The sequence below is a fragment of the Psittacula echo genome (assembly GCF_963264785.1).
Source record: "Psittacula echo genome assembly, chromosome: 11".
In the NCBI taxonomy this organism is placed as follows: domain Eukaryota; kingdom Metazoa; phylum Chordata; class Aves; order Psittaciformes; family Psittacidae; genus Psittacula; species Psittacula echo.
This window is the reverse complement of record NC_137746.1, coordinates 18,151,627-18,162,744: the sequence shown is the minus strand read 5'-3', so window position 1 is coordinate 18,162,744 and position 11,118 is coordinate 18,151,627. Positions and strand designations below refer to the sequence as shown.

Below are 11,118 nucleotides of genomic sequence, written 5' to 3'. Positions count from 1 at the left end.
CTACAGGCAGCAGCATCCTTCTGTTCCTCCAAGGGAGCACCTTTCATTCTGTGCCTTTCCTTTCTAAGGACTCCCAGTGTGACAGGCATTGAACCTTTCCTTTTTTCCTAGGCTGGAAACCCCTGTGTCTTCATCTGGAAACACCAGATATTCTTCCCATATTCCTTGCTGCAACAGGTCAAAGAATTAAAAAACAATCCTGAAAGACTGTAATGTCCTCTTCATTTTTCCAAATCTTAAAGAAATTTAAAAAGATTTCTAAAAATTCTGAGATCCTTCAGATGACGAAGCAACACTTCGAATTTCTGAGATTAAAACTGAGGTGGTTTTGTTTTTCATAGGGTTCACACAATGTATCATACAGAGTTTGAATTTAGAAGTAAGAGGATACATTCCACTGGCTCTTTGACATGTTGTGGGGATTTCTGTGGTTTGGTTTTCTTTAAAGCCCCAAGGAATCAACCTGCTTGATGCCATTTATTCAGCAGAACTACAGGTACTTGGAGGGATCCAGGACCTGTGCTCAGGTTGGAAAGGAGGAAAGAACAGGGGGAGCGAACAACTGTCACCATTTTGTAAAGTTGTCAACAGGATAAAGCCTGCCTTGAAGCCAGGAGCCTCACTGATGCCTGGTTTTTATATTTCAGGAATTGCAGTGGATAAATATGGTCTCATGTATTTTGTTGATGCCACTATGATTAGAAAAGTGGATCAGAACGGAATTATATCAACCCTGCTGGGCTCCAATGACCTAACTGCTGTTCGACCACTCAGCTGTGATTCCAGCATGGATGTCACCCAGGTATCTTAGTGCATTTATTTTCTTCTCTGCCTTAGAAGAGATGGGCATCTGTTTTGGATGACTGCCTGGCCACTTAAGAAATACATTATGCAGCACAAGATGGTAGTATTTTTGATTCATTACTGAAATGAGTGAACCATCCTTTTACTGTGGCTAACACAGGTTATTTATGCAACTGTAGCGAGATAAGGTTGAGATAATGGGAGTTATTGTCTTAATTGCCTGTTTTTCTGTAATTATTGTAGAGCTTCCACAATGTAGCATTCATTCTTTGCACAGAAACACAATTAGCCAAAGTTACCACTGCACGTAGCTTTAATATTGCCGAAAAACAAAAGCATTGTTTGAAATAGTTGCCGTTCATGACTTGGTTTCGTGATTTACGCTGATAAACCCCTCACTAATTTGCTGTTGTTACACATGGAATTTTAAACACTAGAAGTGTACTTTTCAGTTATGAGTTTTACAGTAATAATTTGTGCAACTCATAGGTACGGCTGGAGTGGCCTACTGATCTCGCTGTCAATCCCATGGACAACTCACTTTATGTCTTAGAGAACAATGTTATTTTACGGATCACAGAAAATCATCAAGTTAGCATTATTGCTGGACGCCCCATGCACTGCCAGGTTCCTGGTATAGACTACTCTCTTAGCAAACTGGCTATTCACTCTGCACTTGAATCAGCCAGTGCCATTGCCATCTCACACACAGGAGTTCTTTACATCAGTGAGACAGATGAAAAAAAAATTAATCGGCTACGCCAGGTAACTACCAATGGAGAAATATGCCTTCTTGCAGGGGCAGCTTCAGACTGTGATTGCAAAAATGATGTCAACTGTAATTGCTATTCTGGGGATGATGGGTATGCCACTGATGCCATCTTAAATTCACCATCTTCCTTAGCTGTGGCCCCAGATGGTACCATCTACATAGCTGATCTTGGAAATATCCGCATTAGGGCTGTCAGTAAAAACAGGCCCATTCTTAATTCTTTTAACCAATATGAAGCTGCATCTCCAGGAGAACAGGAGCTGTATGTCTTCAATGCTGATGGGATTCACCAGTACACTCTCAGCCTTGTTACCGGGGAGTACTTGTACAATTTCACCTATAGCAGCGATAACGATGTCACGGAGGTGATGGACAACAATGGCAACTCCTTGAAGGTCCGTCGGGATGCCAGTGGGATGCCCCGCCATTTACTGATGCCGGATAATCAGATTGTCACGCTGGCTGTTGGCACTAATGGTGGACTCAAGCTAGTCTCAACACAGACCCTGGAGCTCGGATTAATGACATATAATGGAAACAGTGGTCTCTTAGCAACGAAGAGTGATGAAACAGGATGGACAACATTTTATGAGTAAGAATGTTTTTGGCTCTCTTAAGCGTACATTTATTTTTCAAATGGTAGTGAGTAGGCTCTGAACTGACCCTACAGAAATCTGTTGTAGGCTTTTCACTGATGCTGAATAAGGCCATGACATCTCAGTCTAGTCTGATGATGAAAATGATTAAGTGGCTTCTTGATTTCAACAGTTTTTGCCCAGTCCCTTGGGTGGGTACCAGACCACTTTAATTTCTGCCCGCAGTATGAGGCCTGTGGGGACTCTCACCCACCTCCAGCACAAAGGACTGTGTGCCACCTTCAGAAACCCATGTTTGATTTACGAGACTGGGTCCCTGCTCTTAGTTGTTATCAAGGCTGTAGATAACTGGCACCCAGACCAGCCCCCAGCAACCCACAGCTCCTACTGAGCTGCCTCTGCCTAGGAACCCTAATGCTGCAGGTTCTTTTGGAACTCAGGCTAGATATCTGCTGTTCAGACTCATATATTACTCATGGTTGTTAAAATGTTGATTAACTTCACTGATTGCTCATTCTTGATCCCCAGCTACCTGCCAGACCCCCAGTGTAACTTTGTAGGTAGCCTGGAAGCACACTGGTGTTGGTGACCATATGGATTAGAAAAACAGAACTTCCTCTTTAAATGCAGTTCATTAGAGATGAAGTTCAAGAGTATATTAAAAATCTAGAAAAAACAGTCACATTTTTATTAAGTTATCCTGTTCTTACTAGTCCTATTGCCGTGTATTGATCCAAACAACTTTAAAAATAGAAACAAAACGATATATTGAAAAAATATATATAATTTTTAAGTACATCGAGTCTGATGCCATAGTTAATTAACCATTACTGAATACCATTGCTCAAATTAGTGGGTAGAAAGTATGAATAGGGCTTTATATTTAATTTTAAATTGGAGGCTCATTTTTAAGGCTACAGACCAGCACTGACGCACACGTAGTTTAGTTTACTAATGGATTCATCTTGGCCACCGCTTTCTTTCTTTTTAGAGGAAACGTAAGTAATGCAGGAATAAAAAGCACCCCAGAATGTATCTAAATCAGCCTGGTACATCAGTGTTGTGTCCAGTGCGTTTTGTTCCCGTAGAAAGGAAAGCAGTGCCCTCTCGTGGTCCCCTTCTGATGCGGCCCTGTAAATTCAACCGCTGTGATTTTCTGTCGCTGAGTAGATACGTGGAGGTTTTTTCTCCTTAATATTGAGTAAAGAGTATTTCTTTACCACACCTCGATTAGAAAAATAACCCAGTAATGTGAACACAGGAAGGATTTAGCTGCTGATTGCAAGATCAGGCAAAACCTAACTGTACTGGACAATGGAAAAATCTCACATTATTGCTGATGAGATATCAATGCCTTTCTAGGTGGGGTTTTTGTTGTTGCTTTTTCCTCAGTAGCTAGGCCGAGTTTCAGATCGGAAGTCATATAAACTAGTTATTTCTCAAAACACCAGTAATTAATTGTAGCAAATGAAATAGCAATGTAACTTCAAACTCTATCTGAAAACAATGAAACATTAAAAAACACCATCAGAGGGTTACAAGTTACCAAACTGGTATAACTGGTAGCTGGGAATTACACGAAGTACTAAGCTAGCATGATTTATTAGATGAATTGTGCTCTTGATGGCTAAGTAAGTGTAGAAGGTGGGTGCTTGATGTCTTACTGAGTTATAGCTGAAAATATCATTTAATGTGTTTATAGTGCTGACATGTTGACTAGATTCTTTTCCAAGATCAATGAAGAAAAAATGTTTGACCTAAACATTTTCTTGACAGAAAAAATGTTCCCCCTAGGTCAGGGGAAGTTAAGCAACATACTTAGGTCTAAAGAGTACACCTGAGGTACTGCTTTAGATGATGGCTGGCGTTGGTGAGGCAGTGGAAATACCTTCCTTTCTGCCAGATTTGTACATATATTCTCATAAGCATAGATCCCATAGATGAGAGAACAGTAGAATCATTTGTGCATTAAAAGAAGAAAAGACATAATATGCCATTCATGAAGATGTTAAAAGTAGATATGTATCTCTATATGTGAATGGAAAACCCTATGCAAGGACAAGAAGTTAGCTATATGCACTGGAGATACTCATTACAGAAAAATAGAGGCATGTCCTTTAGGCTGATCCTAAGCAGCTGACTTACATTAACTCTGTCATATGCTCTGTCATCTCATGTACCCCCATAGTTGAGGGGTTTATTAATAAAATTATGAGAATTATTTAAATCAAATTAAAGAACCTAAATAGTCACAGTCCACAGCCACTTAATGCTGGTTTCTGGTTTCTGTTTGTTCATCAAAGTAGCTCCAAGGGGAAAATTATATATTCATCACTATGCAATTTATTTTGGTAGGTATAAGTTACTATCAGTAGAAGATGAAAGAAATACTTGGCCAGTTGAGAGTTTATAAGGACAACAAAATAGTTATCTCTGCCATTACATTCATGTGTTCATACGGAGATAATCAATACCCCGGATACAGCCAAAGAACTGGAAATAAATAAATGTTTTTTAAATACTAAAATACTACATAAATGAAAGTTCTTATGAAAAGTGTACTTCAGTGCATTTATATCAACCAGACACTGAAGTGCTGTGCTATCTTACTGGGTATTTTTTTTGATCTGAAACTGTACCCTGAAATGCTCACAGAATTGAATTCATGGAGTATGTCCAGGTATGCATTGAATATGTGGAGAAATGCATACACTAACTGGTTTTATGTATGTGCATACACACTCATGCATGTATTATACATATAGTGCATGTGTATATGCACGCAGTTCATTTGCAGTAGGAAGAAGCAAGGCTCTTAAATAATGTAACAGCTATCAGCAGGCTCACATGGGGTAATTTAAGCTTGATTTTGGCCATGAAGCACATATATTTGAAGTGATTCTCAGTGGTATTCCACTTAGTTTTGGGAACATCCTAACAGAGTGCTGCAGTTTTCTTCTTGAGTCAGCTTGGGGTTTATACGGGAGAGAAAATAGGGATGTATGTAAATGCATGTGATCTGCACCTTGGCCTGCTCTTTGTTAAGTCAAAACTGCCGTTACTCCTTTCTGCAGTACTGCATAAGGCACTGTCCTGGCTACTCTCACCTACAAGCTGTCTAGCTGTACATATCCCAGACCTCAAAGGTTGCCAACAGTGAAAATTACCTAAGATACAGAGGTGCCATCATACTGGCCTTGGGTGCACTATCACAAACCTGCTGAGGGTCATGCGGCTCGGGTATCTGTAGCTCTGTGAGGAGGTGATGCATAAGTGCTCAGCATGTCTTGCAGTTGAGCTGTAGCCATGCCTCGTGGCCCTGCACACAGCGGCTGCTGAGGCTGGCTGCAAGCCGCCGGGCTCCCAGGCACCGTCTCCAGGCTGCAGGAACCATCAGCAAACAGCTCCCGTGTCTGCCCAGGTGCCGGTGGCTGGGGTCACCCAGAGCTGCCCTGGCAACCACGGTCCTGGAAACCTTGGCCTGCTTGGGAGGACTTGGTTGCAGTTAGCAAAGTGTTGGCAGGTTAGTGGTGGGCATGGGGAGATCTTTGAAGATACTGGGCTTAAGAAAGGATCAGTGATTTTATTAGTAGAAAAACTTAGGATGAAACCTTGCTCTAACTGAAGCTCAGGAATTTCAGTGTATCCAGAACCCACCTCATCTGAAGATATAAAGGTCACCTTACCAGATCTGATTCAGCTAGCCTGATGCTGTGTCACACGCTGTGACATGTAGTGACTGCTTCTGAAGAAGATACCAGAAGCCCCAGGTCCATTAGTATATTTTCCGTTACAACTTTTTTTTTGTTTACTTCATTAGACCCAGGTTCATGTCATAAGGAAATGCATACGTATCATATATGGTTTATAACCATTTAATTCCCATATAGCTTTATTCTCATTATTCAGTTAAACGTCTGGGTGTTGTGTTCTACTAAGCACTTGCTCTCACAAAATACATAAATTAAAAAGAAAGCCTCAATAATATGTCCCTTTATATTTTGTGGTACAGAAAAGGTTTCGGTTTCATTCAATTTAAAGTTTTTACCTTTCAGGTATGTTTTTTTAAGCAGGATTTTATTGATGCCATGGGTAAAGTAGAAAAGCCTTCATTATACATTGGTATTGCAGTGTGTGTATAGTGTTTAAGTAGTGGATTATGTCTAAATCACTTAATATATCGTTTAAGTAGTGAATATGTCTGCTATTAAGCCAAGTGGTCTGCAGGCCTTCCTAGAGAGCACTTGTTTAAGTGGGTCCAGCACTTGCTTATAAACCTTTTAATCTCTGCCATTGTGGAATTCAAATATTGTGACCAGCCCTCGGGAACATGCCCCATGGTGGGGGCAAACCACTGACTTCTAGAAACAGCATCAGAATATTGCAATGTTCCTGTTTCGGGCTCTGCACATCCTCATCCATATTTACTTTCTAGACTGCCCTTGCACTTTGAACAGAGATTTCCAGTGAGTAGCCCACAGCAATCCCCAGGAATTTTTCCTGGGTTAATTAAAAACCCAGCAATGTGAATGAGGAGTTTAAATGAAGGTCTCATTTGCATTGCCTAAAATGTATTTGCTGGTGGGGAATTTCAGCCTCCATTTTGGTGGATGTTCACCAAGCTCTGTATAGTCACATTGAAGCCACTCACGGCCCTTTTCTAGTTTTTCCAAAATAACATTGTCTCTTCTGTAGTATTTGACATCTGAGTATTCTCTTCACCACTCTGCTAAGCACTAAGCATATCCAAGTATCCATATACAGCCTATTATGGTATATCCTATTTTTGAAACTGTCCAATTTTTGTCCTTTTTGTTTTTCCTCGCTAGATGGATGCTTGACTGGATCAAATTCTTCCCTAGTCCTTATTTTACAAGTGCTTTCAGTATTTTTTGGTAAAAACTCTTATACAAACTTAACCAAACCCCTTTCCTAGATTTTCTCAACATTTTATCTCTTATCTAGTATGTTGTATATGTGGTAAATAATACCAACTATATAAATACATATATATACATATATGTGGATATAAACTTGTGACTTTTATTAAGAAAAGTCATGCTGCTTAATCTTTTATTTGATCATGAACTGCTTAATTAAACACAATATATTATTGTTCCCTTTTAGGTTGCATGATGCTTTGTTTTATTGATTTACTTCTTTGCCTAACACTTCCAGTGGTTCTGGTAAGGCTTGTTGCTCCACAGGTGATTTTTTTCCTTCCTCCTCAATATTCAGTTGCATGGGTGCAACCATTTGCAATGGATTTGAAAGGCATACTTGATATGTGTATTAACTGAGAAGCCAATTTGGGTATTCATTTTGGAGATACTTTGAGGTTTCTAAATGATGTCATTGTAAAGTCATGTTGAAAGCACTGATTCTTCTTCATCTTTACAGCTAACCACGACATACAAAGAACTCAGCTAGCTCCACGGTACTAAATGTGCTCCTCTTCTCTTCTGTTACTCTCAGGCAGTGCAATGGATTTACCAGTTCTCTTCCAGGCTCCCCGTACCCTGGATTTCTACATTCCAAGGATGACCAGTTGGTTTCAATCTCTACCTAAACTTTTCCCTTTAACTACACAGGACATTTTTTCTTGCCTTTCTGCTGTTCAGAAGTATGTGCACTTTGGTAGCGGCTGGGTGAGAGACTCTTGCACAAGTAGAGATTGCGTCAAGCAGAGTGTCAGACTGGAATACTGATTTTGTTTCAGGTCCCTATTTCTTGCCCTTAAGATCCAAGGGATTGCTTCTGTAGCACACAAATACAGCATTCTAAAGGAAAGGGAGAAACATACCATTCGATTTCAGGCAGCATTCTTTCTTTCCCTCTCCTCAGGTTTTATACCTCTAAATAAATTTAACTCAATGATCTCATGGAGAGCCCTTTTTCTTGTATTTTTTTTTTATCTCTATGCCTCTGGAGCACTTAACTCATCTTCTCAGGTATATTCTGAGTGCTGACTGCTGCCTTTTGTGCAACTCCACCTTATCCTGTGCTTTAACTTCTCATCGTCCATCGTTATGAGCCAAAATACTGACCCCAAAATGCTGTTCAATACCACAGATAAGATCTAAATTAAACCCTTATATTCTCAAGCTGATGTCCTTTTTAATCTCTTTTAGCAAGTTTATTCCTTGATATGTCACTTAAGACCACACTTAGTAGTTTCCACTAAATATTCAATTGCAAACATGCAGTCAATGCAATTGTATATTGTAGTATCCATCGTAAAGTCCACTTCCTTAGAGTGAAATGCTACCATTAAAATGCAAAGGAATTTACTAATTAGAATTGTTTGAGCTGAATATCGCTCTTTATATCGTAATAATTTAATTATGACATTTGTGTAGTTGAGATCAGTATCGCTAAAAAATATTATTTAATCATTTTAGACTCTTTCAAGAACAGAGCAATAGGTATGGCCAGGATGTTCTTGAAAATCTGTTTCATTCTGGGGTTTTTTGCACAAATGTGGTGCATTATTAATACATTGGGTATTGAAATGAACATATATCCTCACGCTTTTTGCTCTCACTAACTTTTCTATTAGCTATGATCATGAAGGGCGTCTGACCAATGTAACACGTCCCACTGGAGTGGTAACTAGCCTTCATCGAGAGATGGAAAAGTCTATTACCATCGACATTGAGAATTCTAATCGGGATGACGATGTCACGGTCATCACAAATCTCTCCTCTGTGGAGGCTTCCTATACAGTTGTTCAAGGTACCAAAGCACACTTCTCAGCACATCTCCTAACCACACACATCACCTGAGAAAGCAATTTGCAAAAGATTTGTGTCATTAGGACAGTTATGAGCTGGGGAAAAATGTAACAGGTTTGCAAGAAAAACTCCCCTAAAGCTCATTCCTAAAATAGCAGGTCTGCAGGACAGGTAAGAGACATTTCACAATCATGCCTTGTGTCAACTATGTCTGGTTGTTATCTGCTGGTGTCAGGCCTGCTATTGTCTCTTGGGTCAGGATCACTTTACCCACTCAGGTATTTCTCTGTATTTCACTGCAAAATTGGTTCTGACTTTGGAGCCACAGAGATGCACGGTGACTGCCGAGTGTCAGCTGCCTGGGGAGAGATGCTTGTGGAGAGACAGGCTCCAGTGGCCTCCTACTATTAGACATGGAATCTGACAAATTTATAAACTACCATTAAAGAAAATTTGGAACAATCAGGGCAGTGGATGCTCTTGACCCACGGTTAGCACTTCTGAGAACAGTGTTACAGCCCAAGTGTGGCAGGAGAGAGCAGCAACAAAGTGGTGAATGTTTGCTTAACGCTTTCCAGTGCTGCCCCAGCATTGGTTCCCATGAAGTGAAAACAGTCACCAAAGACTGAGAGGAGTTTGGTGGGTGATAGGTGTTTCTAATTAAGATATGATGTCACTGGAATGAGAATATCATCGAGCAGTAGTCTTCTCCTGACATAAATGTCAGCAGTTATAGACTATTATACCATCACATGTCTGGTTACAAAGATTATTTCTCCTATACCAGATGATTAATTATGTAGATGTTGTCCTTCTGTCAGACAAACCTTGGTGCTGTGGTGACAGTTGCACACCGTAGCGCTCCGTCCTGGCGGAGAATGGACTTGGCTGTGTCAAAGAGCTGAGAACTGCATGGCCAGAGCAGTATGGGGCCAAAAGGCTGGGTGTGCTGCTGGTAGGGTGGCAGGACAGCAGGCAGGGAAGGGACTGCCAGCTTACATTGCTGGAGCCTCACACCTGGAGGATTTAAAGTCAAATACTGTAAAAGTCCTTCCTTGGAGACAGTTTTTAAACAGAGGGAAAGAAGAGGCACTCACTTCTTCCCACTCCTAGAGTCCAGCAGTCTTCTTTTTTTACCCCTTTCTTTCTGTCCAGGAGTTTGATGGTTTGTTATTCATCCACCAGTTCAGTTTTTAGGAGTTTTTATTCATATTAGAAATAAATTATGTTGTTGAAAGCGTATCACTGTGCATTTTGATTCACAATTAAAACTAAAGGGAAAACCTAATGAAATAAACACAGTATCTCTCTGCAGGCTCACTGTTGCACTACTGTTCTTTACATGAATCAGTAACATCTGTAATTTCCACCATTGTACCACGTAAATGGTAATTGCAGGCTGACTTCATTTAACATCAACAGGAGTGCAATAAAAACCCAATCAAATTAAGCTATATGTTTTCTTTATGACTGGAGTAGCTAAATTATTTTCTTTTCATTATTGCTGTAGATCAAGTGAGGAACAGCTACCAGCTCTGTAATAATGGTACTTTGAGAGTGATGTATGCCAATGGCATGAGCATTAGCTTTCACAGCGAACCTCATGTCCTGGCTGGGACTGTGACTCCCACCATAGGACGATGTAATATTTCTCTGCCAATGGAAAATGGTTTAAACTCAATTGAATGGCGTCTGAGGAAGGAACAGATTAAAGGCAAAGTGACTGTGTTTGGAAGAAAGCTCAGGGTAAGTAGAATCTGTCATTACAATAATGATCTTTTCCTCTGTGGGCAGAACATTAATTTTCTTTTTGAAGGACATCTTTCCTATTTTTACTTGTTTAAAATGCACAACTCTAGGATTATTTTTAATATGACAATATTTTCTGTATTGGAGAGGTCAGTTAACTACATGGGACTGTGTGCTACAATCAGCTGTAGAAGCTTCATTACTAAAAGTATTCTAAAACAGGTTGGTAAAAATACCCAGAACATTGGCACAAGTCACTCTGCTTCTGAAGGTGGGGGAAAAACCAATCCAACCACTCAGCATTTGTAAAACTGCTGCAGCACACTCACCACAGCTAGTCCTGGGCAGGAAGCACAATTACAGCATGAGCAGTTACATTCTGCTTGTGCAGAATCTGCCTGCAGAGTCATTGAGACAGGCATAGTGTGTTTATTCCCCTTCCCAAATGGCATGATTGGAAAAT

At 40.2% G+C, this 11,118-nt stretch overlaps 1 protein-coding gene across 5 annotated transcripts in view; it reads left to right on the top strand.

The window, feature by feature from the left end:
- The window catches only part of TENM2 (teneurin transmembrane protein 2), a gene marked incomplete at both ends in the record, with an annotated part of 540,785 nt that overhangs the window by 517,966 nt on the left and 11,701 nt on the right, over window positions 1-11,118 (top strand). For all 5 annotated transcript variants that reach the window (XM_080627345.1, XM_080627344.1, XM_080627343.1 and 2 more), the window contains 4 exons: window positions 648-802; window positions 1,294-2,168; window positions 8,732-8,907; window positions 10,417-10,652. In XM_080627345.1, coding sequence (XP_080483471.1) covers window positions 648-802; window positions 1,294-2,168; window positions 8,732-8,907; window positions 10,417-10,652 — 1,442 coding nt within the window. The remainder of the gene's footprint in view (window positions 1-647; window positions 803-1,293; window positions 2,169-8,731; window positions 8,908-10,416; window positions 10,653-11,118) is intronic.